Source organism: Phyllostomus hastatus, unplaced genomic scaffold, assembly GCF_019186645.2.
Source record: "Phyllostomus hastatus isolate PE091 unplaced genomic scaffold, TTU_PhHast_1.1 phas_contig_90, whole genome shotgun sequence".
Taxonomy (NCBI): Eukaryota; Metazoa; Chordata; class Mammalia; order Chiroptera; family Phyllostomidae; genus Phyllostomus; species Phyllostomus hastatus.
Genome location: NW_025333984.1, coordinates 9721688 through 9739518, shown reverse-complemented (window position 1 = coordinate 9739518; position 17831 = coordinate 9721688). Strand labels below are relative to the sequence as shown.

Below are 17831 nucleotides of genomic sequence, written 5' to 3'. Positions count from 1 at the left end.
AAACTTTGTTTATATCCTTCATGTTAATTCTGAAAATCTATATAACCTAATTATTGTCTTATACCATACCTCTTTACCTCCTTAAAACCAAGTTTAGAGCTTAATGTGATTAGATTTTAACTCTGATATTTCTGAATTAAGTTAGAAATTGTGTGCTTAGAAATTATCTTAATGTTTCAGTAATATTCTTTTATGTTTTTGAATACATAATTTTAGTCAAATACATACTTTGTGACATGCTTACATGATTAACCTAAAATTAGTCTTATTGTCCAATAGTTTTACAAGATAAAGCTCTTAATTTGTGCAAATTTCTTTTCTAGTATTATAATGACTATGGAGATATCATCAAAGAAACAATGAGTAAAACAAGACAAATAGACAAGATTCAATGTGCAAAGACCCTTATTCTCAGTTTGCAACAGGTAAGACATTAAGAGTACCGGCTTTAGGCTACCACAATTAATAATATACTTTTCAAGGTAACAGTGACAAAAATGGATAAAGGATGCAATAGACAATTCATGAAAGTAGATACACAAGGTATTCAACCTTACTAGTAGACATTGTGCAGATGAGATTGTTTTTGCTTTCATACTGGCAAATTTGACAAAACCCATAGCTGTCTAAGTTATGGAGGAACTCAGTACTATCATCAGTGTATATTGGTACAACCTTCCTGGTAGGCAGTTTGGCAATATATGTTAGAATTTATAATGTGTGTGCCATTTAAGGCAGCAATTCTACTTTTAACAATTTATCCATGATAGTAATAGGACAACTTTGCAAAAATGAGTGTACAAGATTGTACATGGCAGCATTGTTTATAATAAGGAATTAGAAATAATCCAAATGTTCATCAGTAGGATATTAGATAAATATATTATGTGATACATCTCTGTAGTGGCTATTATATAGCATGTAAAGTTAGTTTTAAGTAGGTCTCTAGTCATTAATATGTAAAGATTTCCACAATATACATAGTTTGAAAATAAAGTAAAAAAAGATTACAGTACAGCATCCCTATAAAATTGTACATATCTCTGTCTATCTGGAAAAATAATCACTAAAATGTTAGCTGTAGTTAACTTGCTTTGGTAGGTTTCAGGTGAATTTTACCTTTTTTGTATAGTTTTATATTTATTTAAATTAGATTAGTCTTTTTTATTATTAGTGTGATTTTATTTTATAAATAATAACACTTAGAAATCCATTAATGAAAGTAATGAAAAAGTATTTTAAGTGCCACAAAAATTAGAAATATGTTTGCAGTCTTATATTAGCCTCATCCTCACCTATTTTTTTTGTATCAGTCTTATAATCAAAATTCAATAGTCATTTTCACTTTGGCAGTGGCAAGGCAGGTTTCATTAGGTAAAAATCATTTGCTTAGTATATTTTTGTCTCTAGAGATTAAATGCCATGCAAAGCATAACCCATGTCAATTTGATAAACTTCTTGCTTTTTAGAAATCTAAGTCTGAAATTTCTTAATTTTATTTGCATACTCTTTATTAAAATTAATAGAGTTTAAAATGTTTTAAAGGTAGCATTTAAATAACTTTTGTTATAAAATAATAGCTGCTTGCTGTAGAACATTTAGAAAACAGAGGAACTAGAAAAATTCAATTTACCCTTAATTTTTTACTCAATAATGCTTTTAGATTTTAAAGCCTTCTTAGTCTTTTTTATGCCTATATGAAATCTTAGTTTTTCAAAATTAAGTCATCGTGCATTCTATTTTGCAAGCTGGAACTTTTCATATTAATAATTTCTGAATACTTTCATGCCATTAAATACTTTCCCCTGCATTTAAAATGACTATATATTATTTCATGTTATAGATTGACCATAACCTAACAAGATCTCTTCTTGTTGATTTTGAGGGTTTTTTTCCCACAATCTTTGCCATAATAAATAGTACTACAACATTTTTGTATTTATGTATTGTGCACAAATAATACTATTTATTCCTTTTGGATAAATTTTGATAATTAGAATTGCTTAGTCAAAGGACCTCAGAATTCTAAATTTTAACTACATTTTGTGAGATGGCTGTATAGAAAAGAAGGATATCTCAATTTATGTTCCCAACAGATCAGAGTGTTCGTTGCACTGTATTTGTATCAGTGGTAGTGCCATTAGCTTTTTAAATGCTTGGCAGTTTGGTAGTTGAAACACTGCGTATTGTTTTGCCTACTTTACAATGGAAGATCTTGATGTGAGATTCATTATTTAAAGGTAAATAGCAGAGCATAGCTGTCTAATAATTTAGTGGGCTTTTTTCCTTTAAGATTTTACATGCTATCATAATATCCAGTTAATCTAACAGTGTATAATTCTGCCATAACTAACCTGAAGAGTTTCTAATCTCAATAACTGTTTCTAGTATGAATATATGAAGTGCTACAATTTTGGTCATTTGTATCGTGTGTTTTAAAAATCCTTGTTTTTGTTCTGGGGCACAGATAACAATCTCAGAATTAAAAATGTGCATTGATGGCTAAACAGATAAAAATAAAATTGTTTTATTTTGTGAGACTTTTGCCATAGACAAAATAATACAGTTGTAAAAGTATCCAGCAAAGTTGGCTGTCCCCAAAGTAAAACAGCAAATAAACCCTAATTATTTTTGTCTGCATCAAAGCTTCGGTGTATAAAACCTCATCTAGAAAAGTGGGCTGAGTTTCACCTTTTCAAGAAATATACAATAAAAGATATTAATGATATAATAAAAGTTCAAAAAAGTTAAAAAAAATAAACTTGTTTTTGAATAAAATGCAATGCCTCATTTATGGATCATATATTTTAAGTAGGAAATATGTTTTTTTAAAGATGTTAATAGTTATAAAAAAACTTTAACATGCTTGCTTTCTTTTCTCCCAAACAGCTTTTTAATGAAATGATACAGGAAAATGGCTATAATTTTGATAGATCATCCTCAACATTCAGCGGCATAAAAGAACTTGCTCGACGTTTTGCTTTAACTTTTGGACTCGATCAGTTGAAAACAAGAGAGGCCATTGCTATGCTTCACAAGTAATCTCCAAATATTTTATTCAGCTCTCCTGTTTTTTAATCATGAAATTTTTTTGAATCTAGCTCTTGTTTAGAATAATCAAATTCGGTTGATGCTTAATTATTTATTTACAAATCTGTGGCATATCTCTTTTCTTAAGAACCAGTTATAGTGCTATCTACATTAACACATGAGTTGGGACTAAAACTCCTTTCATAGAAAGTCTTTGCTTTAATTAAAACCATACAAAATCTTTATAAATTATGTGAAGAAAAGCAGCATATATTCTTCAGGTATTACAATATCTCTTAACAGCTTTTGTCATAATTTCACTTGAGATTTGATTCCATTATTTGAAGTTTTCTCTTTCTGGTTCTGTTCTCTATATTGTTTTGAGCCACAACCTTCTTTCTGTCTGCATAATTTCTTCCCATTATAAAAATTGGAAATCATCTCAATTTATTTGAGGCATGTAATTTAGTGATCAATTGTACATTTAAGTATGGGTGTATTTTAGACCTTTAACCTAACCAGCACGTGGGTATTAATATTCTTTGCCTTTTAATTGAGAAAATCAAGAGGCTTGGAATCTTTCATTGAAAGCTCTGTTTTATTTGTGTCTCTTTTACTCCTCTCGCTTACTTAGTTATAACAGTATTAAATGTCTCCCTATAGAAATGTTCTTGCTTTTTAAGTTAATCCCATACCTTTCCCAACTTTAATTTATTCTCTCCTTTTCACTTTGCTCTAAAAAGACTTAAATTCCTTTTGGATGATACTTTTAGGTACTATTTAAAGACCACATATATATAGTAATTACTTTGACAAGTAATATATTATGTCCTTCATGTAATAGTCTTCATCCTTGCCTCCCCATTTTCATCTGTATTATTTTTTACACGGTTACATTTTTTATGAGAGTATAATGTTGGGTTGTTGTCTTGATTAATAGAAGAATTTATTGTTAATTAAAATGGGCCCTGAGTAGAGTTTAATTTTTAAACTTTACTCTTATATAGGTCATTACAAATAGTCTTTAATCATTATTTTTAAGTTACTCCTATGTATTGTAGTAGTTCTTATTTATGTCTTAAATAATAGGGAAAATGCATTGATCATTATGTGAGAGCATTTGGTTTATTTTCTATGGACAAGAGAACTGAGGAAAGTTCTCTTGTAGATGTAGATGTACCAAACCACATTCTACCTAGGGGCTAGCTGGTGTGTTTGTGTGCCTGTGTGTGTTTTTTGTTTGCTTTGAAGAAAGTATCAGTGGCATAAAATGTAAATATATTTGCTTGTTCTCACATTATAGCCTCTTTGTTCTCTCTATTCCCCAGATTAAATGCATGGCAAAGAAAACATTTAGTAGTGGAACGAATTTATAGAGAGAAATTTTCTTTCTAAGTTATTTTGTATTGTTGTCACTTACATATTTATTTGTCTTTTTTTTTTCTTGCAGAGATGGCATAGAATTTGCTTTTAAAGAACCTAATCCACAAGGAGAGAGCCATCCACCTTTAAACTTGGCGTTTCTTGACATACTGAGTGAATTTTCTTCTAAACTACTCCGACAAGACAAAAGAACAGTGTATGTGTTAGAAATACTTGATTTTTTGGAATTCTTAAAGATCAATAGTTATATTTGATTTTCCCCTCCTACACACTGACATTAGAATTATCTTAGTCTGTGTCCTGAGTTGTGACTACACTGGCAAGTAAAATTCCCCCTTTTTATCTTTTTACTTTAACAACTAGTCCTATCCTCAACAGATCACTTAAACAAGATACTTTTCTGGTATAGTCTCCTAAAATGGTGACTTACATTCTAAGAGGGCCCAACAAATGGAATTAAATTTCAAAATATTCTCTTACCATCCTGGCCTGTATAAAAGGGCAGAAGAAAACAAATAACTGTGGTGGTGGGGAAATGCAGACAACTGTACTTGAACAACAATAAAATAAAAAGTAAAGATTCTTTAATAGCATCAAAACGAAGAATAAATAACTTGTAGTATAGATAACCTCTCCTGAAAGTCTGCCAGTAGTTTACATTTAAAGATGATAGAGAGATTTTGTACGAAATTCTGATGCACACAAAACAAATCTTTGGTGATAGAAATCACAGTAGTGGTTACTTCTGGGGTTGGGAGACTGACTGAGTAGTAAAAAGGACACAGGGTATTTTCTAGAGTCATGGGAATGTCCATGGGAATTAAGCTTAAAAGGTGTATTGGTTACATGGCTACATTCGCTTGCAAAACTGACCCAACTATTCTTTCAATTTATGTGCATTTTTATTTCAGTTGAAACCTTCATTGACAATGACAGTCAGAGAAATACAGTTTGAAACAATGAAAAACCATTTCTCATTTAGTAGATTAGATAAAATTAAGAAGCCTAAGAGTCCCAAATATTGCCAAGCATGTGGAAGAATGGAGACTTTATGCATTTCAGGCAACAGCGTAAATTGGTGCAACACCACTTTGTGGAGGAGCTATTTGGCAATGTCTAGTAAAGTTTAACCTACTATGAACCAGTAATTGTTCAGATGCCCCAGGGAAACTCTTATACATGGGTATAAGAACCGTAAAGAATGGACTGTTGTATTGTTTGAGTAGGGAAAAGCTGAAAACAGTACCTGTCAACCACAAAATGGCATCGATGGATTGATATACAATGGAATACCATATAGCAGTCAAAATGGTTAGGTTTTTTAAAAGCAAACATAATTCCTTAATTTTATTAAATACCTAGTCATTCTTCAAATTTCCAGTAGTCTCAGGTATCATAAATTACTTTTATTTTTATAATTTCTTTGATTGAATTGGGATTGAAATAAGATTCACACGTTCTAATTGACTATTCTCTTTTGAAACCTTAAGAAAATTGCTTTATTGAGGTATAATGGACAAAAGAGTAACATTTAAAATATATAACATGGTGGTTTTACATATGTATACATTGTGAAAGGATTCCCATAATCAAGGTAATAAATCATCTATCACCTCACCCATTTACCTTTTAAAAAAACATTTAAGTTCTATTTTTCAACTACAAAGTATTACATCTTGTCAGCAATAATTACCATGTTACACCAAGGTCCTCAGATCTTACTATTTTCTAAATATTTTTTCAACTTCATTGATATAGTTGACATATAAAGTATAAGCTTAAGGTGTACAACAGGATTTGATACAGTATATATTGGGAAATGATCATCACTGTAACATTAGCTGATGTCACCCTTCCAAAATGGTTAGAGGTTAAAAACAAGTTTGATTTCAAAAAGCAAAATACCAAGTGTGCAGTGATATTTACAGAAAAATATGTATTAAAAGTACAAAAATGTGTTCTGGTTGCGTGGCTTAGTTGGAGTGTCATTCCATGAACCAAAGTGTTGCTGGGTTCATTCCTGCTCAGGGCACATGCATGGGTTGCAGGTCTGATCCTCAGTTGACTCAGGTAGAAAGTTGCTGGTCCCTGTTTCTCTCTCATATTGATGTCTGTCTGTCTATCTGTCTCCTTTCCTCCCTCCCTCCCTTCCTCTCTCTTTAAAAATCAGTGGAAGTCCTGGCTGGTGTGGCTCAGTGGACTGAGTGTGGACTGCAAACCAAAGGGTTGCCAGTTTGATTCCCAGTCAGGGCACATGCCTGGGTTGCAGGCCCTGTCCCCAGTGGGGGCCACGTGAGAGGCAACCACACATTGATGTTTCTCCCTCTCTCTCTCTCCCTCCCTTCCCCTTTCTCTAAAAATAAATCAGTAAAATCTTAAAAAAAAATCTTGGGAAACACGTACATCCTCAAGTGAGGATTTTAAAAAGTACAAAAATGTATGTGGGGATGACAAATAGCAAATTCAGGTTAGTGTTAAATTCTGTGGCAGGGAAATAGCATCAGGGAGGCTACTTATCTAGAATGTTCTATTAAACTATGTGGTCAGTGCACAGGTGTCAATCTCTCTACCAGTTAGTGTATTTTTATTAAAGCTTCATATCTTTTTTTTTCTTTTAATCCTTACCCAAGGACATGTTCATTGATTTTGGCGGGGGGCGGGTGGGGAGACATCGATGTGAGAAACATTGATCAGTTGCTGTATGCCCCCCAACTGAGGGTCAACCTGCAACCTAGGTATGTTCCTTGACCAGGAATTAAACCCACAACCTTTGTTGTACAGAATAATGCTCCAACCAACTGGGCTACCTGGCCAGGGCTCAAGCTCCATATCTTGTAGCATAATGATAACAGTTCTCAGACTGATGGTTACTTCACAGACCACACTTTGAGGAATGCTGTACTATTGTGTATAGCTGAAATAATATTGCAGTAAATAAGCAAATAACACCCAGCAGTATGTTTTTAACTCATATTTTATGTCCTCTCTCTTTAATGGTGTTCAAAACTGGTAATTTTGAATTGATTGTAACTAGGCATTACTGTGACAGAAAGTATTTGAATTGCATCTTACAGTTAATTGACAAAAATTGTGTTCATGTATTTGAAGCATGATTTAGACAATAAAGCCCTGAACTGTTATTGTTAGAAGCCTGGGATTTGAATCATGGTTATACTGCTTTTTCATTTTTATGAGCCTGAATATGTTATTTATCCTTTCTTTCCTCATCAATGTCAAATGGGAATGTCTCCCTCACAGGGTTGTAAGTATTAAGTAAAGCACCCAAGAGAAAAATGTCTAGCACATAGTAGTCACACAAATGTTAGTTGAATTTTGATTGCTATATTACATATAAGCCATAGAATCTGTGTAATAGTTTGGATCCCAGGATAAATCTATGTCTGACTTCATCATGCTGAAACTTTTTTGCAGGTAGGGACCAACCATATCTCATTCATCTTTATATCTACCCCCGCCCCATGCCTGGGGCATAAATTTAGAGTGAGAATCTTGAGAGACAAAATTGCTTATCCAGTGTACTAATGAAGCTGAGATTGAGTAGTAAAGTAATAAGCACTCACTCACATAGCTAGGGGTTGATAGAAGTGAGACTAGAACCCAAATTGTATGATTTTTTTTTTTTTAATATTTGCTCTCTGGCTCTTTTTTCTTTTTAAAGATTTTATTCGTTTATTTTTAGAGAGGGAAGGGAGGGAGAAAGAGAGAGAGAGAAACATCAGTGTGATCAATGTGTGGTTGCTGGGGGTCATGGCCTGCAACCCAGGCATGTACCCTGACTGGGAATCGAACCTGCGACACTTTGGTTCGCAGCCCGCGCTCAATCCACTGAGCTATGCCAGCCAGGTCAAATTGTATGATTTTAAATCCAATTCTCTTTCCAGAAGTATGGCTTGAGTTTGTTCTAGTAGAGGACCTGAAAAGTAAGGATAGAAAAAGATATCTTGAGAAAGAAAATATTAATGTCCTGTAATTGTTCTCAACCACTATTTTCTTTATTTCTAATGTACTTTGCTTTTTATTTAATTCTAAGTTAAATGAATGAATGTTCCACTTGGTATGTGAGACTTAAGATTGTTAGGAGGAATAAACAAATAGAAAAATAAAGCTATTACAGCTTTATTTATCAAAGCTAATGGTTTCTACTTCTTTTTAAGGTATGTTTACTTGGAAAAGTTTATGACATTTCAGATGTCACTCCGAAGAGAAGATGTGTGGCTTCCACTGATGTCTTACCGAAATTCTTTGCTAGCTGGTGGTGATGATGACACTATGTCAGTCATTAGTGGAATCAGCAGTCGGGGGTCAACTGTGCGGAGTAAAAAATCAAAACCATCTACAGGAAAACGGAAAGTGGTTGAAGGCATGCAGCTCACACTCAGTAAGTATATAGTGTATTCTGTTTTATATTTCTCCCTTATGTTTACCAACTAAGGTTCACTTTTTTTTGAGATTTGTATTATTAAAAAGTTTCTTGTGGTCCTGGCTGGCGTAGCTCAGTGAATTGAGCACGGGCTGCGAACCAAAGTGTCGCAGGTTCGATTCCCAGTCAGGGTACATGCCTAGGTTGCAGGCCATGACCCCCAGCAACCGCACATTGATGTTTCTCTCTCTCTCCCCCTCCCTTCCCTCTCTAAAAATAAAATCTTTTTAAAAAGTTTATTGTACAGTGTTCATAGGGTGTAAATATACTGTTTTGAGCATTTTTTAATATATAAATTTAGTTCCTCATTTTTCAAGTGAGGAAACTAATACAGAGATGTTAAATAATTTACCTAAGGTCTCGCAGATATTAAGTAGTAAAACCAGGCACTGCGACTCTACAGTGCCTGCTTTTTAATCGCTGCGCTGTACTGTCTGCACAGGGAAATGGACTTGGTATTGCAGAGCTAATTAGTATCTAAGAGATTGGCTCCATCTAGTTTAAATTGGAGCAACAGATTCAAAGAGGTTGTGGCTTTTGGATTTCTGTGAAGAGGTCATTAATTATGAAGAACTTTATAGAAACACAAATTGCTGTCTAGAATCTTAGAGGTAGTAATGCATTATGACACATAAATCTGTTGGACTCCCAGCACTTCAAAATAAGCCTGGGCACCTTCTTCCTTTCCTTAGGAACCTTTAAACAAATTGGCATAGTTGTCAAAATTTGTTCCAGATATTATTGGTGAGTAACAGACTATCCCAAAACTTAGGACATAGCAGGGACATGGTACCTGGTGCTTCAGTTATGAAACCTCAGAGGCTGAGGACTGGAATTGTATGGAGGCATCATCACTTACAGATATATCTGATACTGGCCATCAGCTGGGACCTCAGCTGGATTGTCTCCCAGAACACCTACATGTGACCTCTTCATGTGGCTGTTAGGCTTCCTCACAGCATATGACTGGACTCCAAGAATAAGTATCTGAACAGACAGGAAGGGGAAGCTGCCAGTTTCTTAAGGCCAGAAACTGGCATAGCATAATTTCCACCATATTCTATTGATCACAGGGCCCAGATTCAAGAGAATGGGACATAATCCCTATCTCTTAATGTGAGGAGTGTCAAAGATTTTTGGGCTGTTTTTTAAATTGCCAAATAAATAAATTTTTAGCCATTATCCAAGTGTGTGGTGTTTAAAACTTGATCGTCCCATGGATTAAAGGTTTTAATCTTTTATCCAATAATATAAAGGCACAAATGAATAATTTGTACAACCTTAGGTTGTAATTGTTTGGTTATATAGTCCCAGTATCCCAATTGGGGAGGGAGTGGTTACGGTATTCTTGACCACTTAATTTTCCTTATTTTAATAGAAAAGTTATCAAATTTAAAAAATGATGTTTCCTGAATATTATTACAACTCTTTAAAAGTTTTTCTCCTTTGAACAAGTAGTTAATCGTTACAAATTTGTGCTGGGCCATCAAATCTCCTTTTCCTTAGACTTTATGGAGCATGTATGAATTGGTATTTATATAACATCTTAAAGATAGATTATCAAACCAGAGTCTTTAATTTTTATAGAAAGAGTTGGTGCTCTGTTTGGGCTTTTGGAGAGAGCCATAGAATCTGAGGCAGTAGTAAGTTTGAAGAAGGAAGGATAAATACTGATAGTTTGGCCAGATGAGTGCAATTTGGAAGACAAAATTGGAGCCTAAACACAGCAGAACTTAAAGGTTGATGTAATTATATTGCAAATTATGAAATTTATGTCTAATCCATCTATTACTAGGGTATTAGCCACTAGCACATTTTTCTTTGCACTTTTCCCCTAAAAAGTTACCTGTACCTGGCTGGCATAGCTCAGTGAATTGAGCGCAGACTGGGAACCAAAGTGTCCCAGGTTTGATTCCCAGCCAGGGTACATGCCTGGGTTGCAGGCTATAACCCCCAGCAACCGCACATTGATGTTTCTCTCTCTCTCTCTGTCTATCTCCCTCCCTTCCCCTCTAAAAAAATAAACAAATAAAATCTTTAAAAAAAAGTTACCTGTATATAGGCACATATGTAATCTTCTAATAAAATAGTTTTCCTCCAAACTCAGGTTCAATCAGGTGCTATTAATAGTCTCCTCCCAAATCAGTGATTTTTAAAAATGACTATGAATTCATTAATACTTGCATGTAAATCTGTTTTTTCATTAATTGTGGCAGCATGTACAGGTATTTAGACACAAGTAGGTTTGAAACCTGGTCTATTTAGTCCAGTGCTTAATGCACATGGATTTGTGCTCCCCCTTGAAATTGTTCCAATGGCTTCTCAGCAGTGAGCATCCTATAGACTGGAAACCATTCTCTTACTGTTTCCATTCCCATTGTCACCTATAACTAACCCGGTTTATACAGATAGCCTCTTAATTGGCTGGTTTGCTCACTAGTCTTCGCATTATTAAGTCCACCTTCTGCGCTGCCCTCACATACTTGGACTAAAACATGTAACTCACCACATTGATTCCTTAAAACCTTCAGCAGTAGTTTCTGTCACCTTATCACTGCTTATAAAACTTTCCATAAATTGATATCTGCCTCTTTATTCATTCAGCATTACCTTTTGCTGCTTACTCCAAGAGTACTAAACTCCTAGTCTGAGCCCTATGAAATTGCCATTTTTGTAGGTCATGAACTGCTAAATAGCAGCAAATTTGTATGGTTTAGTTGTTTCATGCCTCAGTGCTTTTGCTTATGTTCTTTCCCCTGCCTAGTTCACCCAGTATCTACTCTAGTTAGAAGTCACTTCCTGGTAATTGGCTCTGATCCCTCTCATTGCTCCCATTTCATCATGTTTCCCTCTCTTCTAGCACCTACCATATTGTGTTGTAATTGCCTGTGGTTTCTTCACAACTCGACTGTAAGGGCAGGTTAGAGACTACGCCTTACATACCATTGTATCCCCCTGTTCCGAGCACTTAGTATGTGAAAAGCAGGTGTTTGTTGACCTGAGCAGGTTGTATTTGACACCTGATAAGTTAAAATTACTGACTGAACTTCATTGCTGTTGATTTCCTTTCTCAGCTGAAGAAAGCAGTAGTAGTGACAGCATGTGGTTAAGCAGAGAGCAAACACTGCACACCCCAGTTATGATGCAGACACCACAACTCACCTCGACAATTATGAGAGAGCCCAAAAGACTACGACCTGAGGATAGCTTCATGGGTGTTTATCCAATGCAGACTGAACACCATCAAACTCCTCTTGATTATAAGTAAGTACATTTGATCATTTTCTGTACTATAACTTTATTAATTACATAGAAAAAAGTTAAGTTAAAAGAAGAATAAAATTCTCCTTGAAGCACGCAGGTAACATGGATGTTAGCTCAAAGACAGCAAGAGGAAGCAAGGCAACAACAGGAGAGAGCAGCAATGGGCTATGTTAAACTACGAACTAATCTTCAGCATGCCATGTAAGTGAGAGTGCCTTATTGTCTGAGTCTAGGAAGTTCACTAATTCATTTTAACATATTTTAATGTGTGCCTTATCTAAAAATTTCAGCAAACTCTCTAGAGTAAGCTGAAATACTCAAGGAACTAAAAATTGGTCTTTCCAACAGAAAAAAAAGAACTTGTAAAATATTAACTAGTTAGCTAAAGGACCAATCTTAGGTCAATCTGTTGGAAAAAATTTAAATCTTAATCCTTGTTTATTTTGGTACACAAAATTACAGCTGAAATCCATTTGTTACATCTTAATTGATTCCCCACCTTAGTTCAGGCCTTCATCTTTCACCTGAACTAGTACATTAGCTTTCTAACTTGTTTTCCCTCAAGTGTCCCATTTATCCTCTCACCAAACTCCTCCCACCACCACTCCATCATTCACACTGCCATCCAGAATTACTATACCAGAATAAAAATCTGATCATGTAATTTTACTTAAAACCGTTCCATGGCTCCCCAATGCCTACAGGATAAAGTTCAAACTCCTTAGCTCATGGCATGCAAGATCTTTCAAAATATGGCCCCTGCCTACATGTTCGTATCATATCCCATTCCCTGGCAACTGGTAAAATCATTGTAAGAGAACAAGCTCAGGTATCACCTTACGAGAAGCTGCGGTCATCTATGCTTCCATAACACTATGTATATTTATCTTTCTTATAGCACTACATTGTATTATAGTTACTTGTTTATAAATTTTTCCTTTCTCTAGACTGTGAGCTCCTCAAGGGCAGGGACCACTTTCATTGTCTGTCAGTGCTTGGCATATAAAAAGTGCTAGGTAAATGTTCATTGAATGAATAAATGTCCATTGCTAACAAAAAATGGTAGTTTCACTTTTAAATACTTTGTTTTTGCTGGCATCTATATGAGAGCTTTATAAATATTTATTAGCTTTGGCTCTAAAAGAAGTGTCAGACAGTCTTTAGATGATTGGCACAAATGGAAAGATAAGATGATTCTGATCATTTACGGTTTGTGGTTTGAAAGCTTTGTATTTGTAACATAATGTGGTACATGTTTTAATACTGGGAGATAGTAATTGTTATCTTTTTAAATTTTAGTTTGTTTTGTTGGTTTTTAAGTGATGAAAACCTCACCTATTTTTTCTTGAGAAATTACCATTTATCACATGAATAGTATCCTATTTAAATTCACTTTAGGATATCTGTGGTAGTCTTAAGAACATCTACAAAAATGTACTCTATCACACGTATAGATTCTGATCTCAACTTGTCTAATATGGTCAGCATCTATACAATATTGGTTCCATTTCCTGTTCCTGTTTCTATAGCCACATTCCACTTAATATGTGCACTTATTTAGGGCTGGATTCAACAGCCAATTTTGTAGCTTCCAACCATTCACCAGTCCAAACATTCTAGAATCTGCCTGCAATCATTTGGTCCATAATTCTCCCCTGAAAACTTTCCACCAGTCCCTAAGTTCTTCCATGACATCTCATTACTCAGTACCATTTATCATTATTCTTTTGTTTGTAGTTTGTTTTAATTTCCCTTGAGGTGACTACAAGAGGTTATCCCAGTTAAATAATTATTACTGGAAGAATCTTTGGTGGTTATACCATAAGTGATCAATCACTTGCTGTTTTAAAATATTTTTACAGTGATTTTTCTATAATGATATCTGTCCTATAATTGAAAATACTTCCAAACTCTCTTTGTTTTTTAATAGTTTATATCATATAATCTTCCTTACACTCCAAATGAAATACAGAGTGGACCTTCAGATTTCTATAATAACATGGTCCACAAAGCACATATTTTCCCTTCACAGTTGCCTCCACTAAGACTCAACATAGTATTGTGTAAATTGTAAGCAAGCGTTCAGTAAATAATTGATGGGAGGCAGTAAGATCTTTCAATAAGTGAGAAAAGAAGGAAATGGTGGCCAAACTGGGGAAAAATAAGCCACCCTCAATTTCAAAATTACATTGACGTCTTTATGTTGATCTGGGTTAATTTGTGAACTTTAAATTAGAGTTTATTCCTTATAATGTGTGATAACATACAGAAGTTTTGGATTTAATTTTTTCTTTCCTTTCCTATGTAAGTCTTAGTTTTGAGTTTTCTAGGACACAATCTAAATTTCAGCATAACTGTTGCTCATTTCCTTTTGAAGCAGAATTAACCTCTTTCAGTATATCTTGATAGCACTTGATTCATATTTCTCTTGCAATATTTGTCACATTTTGTCATAATTATTTCTGTTTCCCATAGTAGATTGTGAGCTCCTTGAGGGCAGGGATTATGCCTTAATTCATCTTTTTTTTTCATCCATAGAACAAAGTAGAAGCCTAGCACATAGTAGGCATTGTGTGAATGAGTGAGTGAGTGCCTGGTATACATGAGGTACTGAGTGAATGAGTGAGTGATGGGGTAAAATTAACATGATAATTAATGAAAATATATGTATTCTGAAAATGTTGTTTCTCTGGTCTCTGTTTTATATTTGTTTATTAATTTGTACCCTGCTTACTGTCAAAAAGGATTTGAGGTATCTTGTCTGTTCCCATGTGGGATATTCTCATTGAACTTTTATATGGGATATCAGAAGTATCAAGCTAAATGTACTGAAATAATGTAGAATAAACATAACTCCTTAACATTTTTAGACAAGTGAACATTGGGGTTTCGACATCATTGATGACATGATCAATGCCTAATCATTTTCCCTGACCTTTAATTCCATCATTTTCCATTACACCTGAATATAGAGAGCTACATAGTTGCTGCCAATATATGAATAGTCACAACATTGGTTCAGATCTTGACTTTGTTTTATATTTCTCTAGTCGGCGTGGTACAAGCCTAATGGAAGATGATGAAGAGCCAATTGTTGAAGATGTTATGATGTCCTCAGAAGGAAGGATTGAAGATCTTAATGAGGGAATGGATTTCGACACCATGGATATAGACTTGGTAAGAAACTTAGTGAATTCTGTGAAAGTTTCCAAAGTTCAGATCCTTTGGAAGTTAAGTAGGACATTTATTAGAGGAGAGAAATACTTGCCATGAGAAGTAAGTTTGCAAAATTATGAAATAAAAGGGTTGTTAAGTGTTCAGGTAAATGAGAGAGGGTTGGGGACAGGGTGAGGTTGGTGAGGGTGTTAGGTCCTAGTTTACAATGATTAACTTTCAGGTTAATTTAGGAAAATATAAATGTAAAGAATACATTTCACTTAATATTATACCAAGTATCATATTACCTTATAATTTTCCAATTATTTACCATTATTAAAACAATACATTATTAACTTAATACTAGCCTGTTATTGAGACAGATTTTTATATCAGTAATTCATTTTGTCACACATCTCATTCAACTTGGTGAGTGAGATTGAAAGGATTAAGGACATTGAAGCTTAGACAGCCTGTCCAAGGAGACAGAACTAGTAATCAGGAAAGCTGAGACTTATAAGCCAGGTCTTCTGATTCTATTTCTCAGTATACCATAGTGTATTCTATTCAAAGTAAAGAAATAAGTAAGTGGTCTCTCTTCAGGGTAGTGTAATCTCGTGTCTTTGAAAATGATTTGAGAAAGGAATTTTTAAACTAAACTGAGTTCTCCAGTTTTCATCTTTTAATTTTCCACAAATGACTTGCTTTGTTTTTTATTTAAGCCTTCTGTAGTTGGAATACACAGTATTTAAAAGTATTATAATACACACTTGGCAACTTCATAGGCAATGTGAACATTTAATGCTAATTGATTTCAATATTTTCAGTCACTATCTGGCTTATAGATAAGACCATTGTCAACTTCTTTTTTTTCCCCTTTAGCCTCCATCAAAGAACAGACGAGAGAGAACAGAACTGAAGCCTGATTTCTTTGATCCAGCTTCAATTATGGATGAATCAGTAGGTTTAATTTAAATGTACCTCAGGATTGCGAAATCAAAAGTATGGCAACCTCTAAGTTTGAGGTTGAAGAGCTGATACAGCACATCAAGGATGGATAAAAACAGTTGGAAAAGAGAAAAAGAGCAGGCAGGAGAGATTTCGGGGGAAAGGGAGAAGGGTGATGTGTAGTTGTGGTGACAGATTTAAAGTGTGTTTGAATCCCTGGCACATGGGACTTAAGGACGTTAGATTTTTTGCTTAGGCTTGAGCTACCCATTGGAGGATTTTAAATGAAGGAGTGGCATGATCAGAACTATGCATCAGAAAGAGATTTCCTTGGCATTTATGGATGGATAGGATGAATGAGAGGAATAATAATCAAAATCATACAAAGACATTGTGAAAAATAGAACTGAACAAAGACTTTGATAATAAAGAGAAGGGGATTGAGATAATTGGTTACTAAGTATTGTCAATTCTATTTCTTAAGTACCTCTTATATCAGTCCCCACTGCCATATTTTCCCCAACAATGCCTTGGTTCATTCAAGTCCTCCTTAGTTTTCACTGGACCATTTCAGTGGCCTTTAAATTAATCTTGCCTGCTGTATCTTTCCTTTATCTCTCATTTGGGGTCATCTTTCTAAAATGCAAATCAGATTCTCTCACAGTTTTAGGTCTTTCATTGACAGCCCCCCCCCCATTGATGTGAAGGAAAATACTCTGTCTCCTTTGCCAGCTTAGCCTTGGCCTTTTCCTTACATGTATCCTATGTTCCAGCCATGCCAAATCTTGTGGTTCTTCTCAGATACATTTTGCTCTTTCATGACTTCGTGACTTATTGTATAAGTTTTTCTCTGTCAGAAGTGCCCCCCTTTTTTTTCCTCCTAGTGAATTCCTTCTTTAATAGTCATTTCTGACATTACCTGAGGAGTTTTTGCTGACTTCTCCTGATAGATACTTTATTCTCAGCTTCCATAACATGTTGTATACACTTTTATTTTAATAATTACCAGGTTGGTATAGTGAAATAGGATATAACACTCAGTAGACTGAACTCCAGGCAGTGATGTTACTGATTTTGAATTCTGCCTACCATAGCAGGTGTTTAGTTTTATTTGTAAAATTAATAAGTCAGTTAAGTGCCCTTTCATCTCACTATATATGTTCCTTCCTAACATCTACCTCAGGTGACCTCATCCTATAAGACCTACTTTCTATGTACCAATTTTTACCAGTTTCTCCTTGCCCTCCCTCACCTAATAATCTGCCTTCAGATAGCTCTTGGAAGAATTTCAAGTAACTCATACTAACATATTAGTAAGACCAGTTAGTCATTTGAGCCAAAAGACAGTTTTATAGAGCAGTAAGTATAGAAATATTCAGACAAGCCACTTTAGGATCCTTTTTAAATTAGTGTTTGTTGCTCTGGAATATGCATTTGGGTCATCTGGAAGTCTTAATTAAAATGCAGATTATGTTTCAATAGGCCTGGAGTGTGACTTGAGATTCTGCATCTCTAGTAAGTGCTATTGATGCTTCAGGTCTGCAGACCATAATGAGTAGCACACGTGACTTAGGCTTACCCATAAGTCTATAGTTCAGTGCATATTAAA

At 34.6% G+C, this 17831-nt stretch overlaps 1 protein-coding gene across 8 annotated transcripts in view; it reads left to right on the top strand.

The window, feature by feature from the left end:
• Positions 1-17831, top strand: part of STAG2 (stromal antigen 2) — a 125948-nt gene that overhangs the window by 103168 nt on the left and 4949 nt on the right. For 7 of the 8 annotated variants that reach the window (XM_045852180.1, XM_045852174.1, XM_045852179.1 and 4 more), the window contains 8 exons: positions 324-425; positions 2890-3038; positions 4481-4609; positions 8589-8812; positions 11929-12118; positions 12209-12319; positions 15169-15295; positions 16157-16234. In XM_045852180.1, coding sequence (XP_045708136.1) covers positions 324-425; positions 2890-3038; positions 4481-4609; positions 8589-8812; positions 11929-12118; positions 12209-12319; positions 15169-15295; positions 16157-16234 — 1110 coding nt within the window. The remainder of the gene's footprint in view (positions 1-323; positions 426-2889; positions 3039-4480; positions 4610-8588; positions 8813-11928; positions 12119-12208; positions 12320-15168; positions 15296-16156; positions 16235-17831) is intronic. The other variant, XM_045852181.1, reaches the window with a different exon arrangement.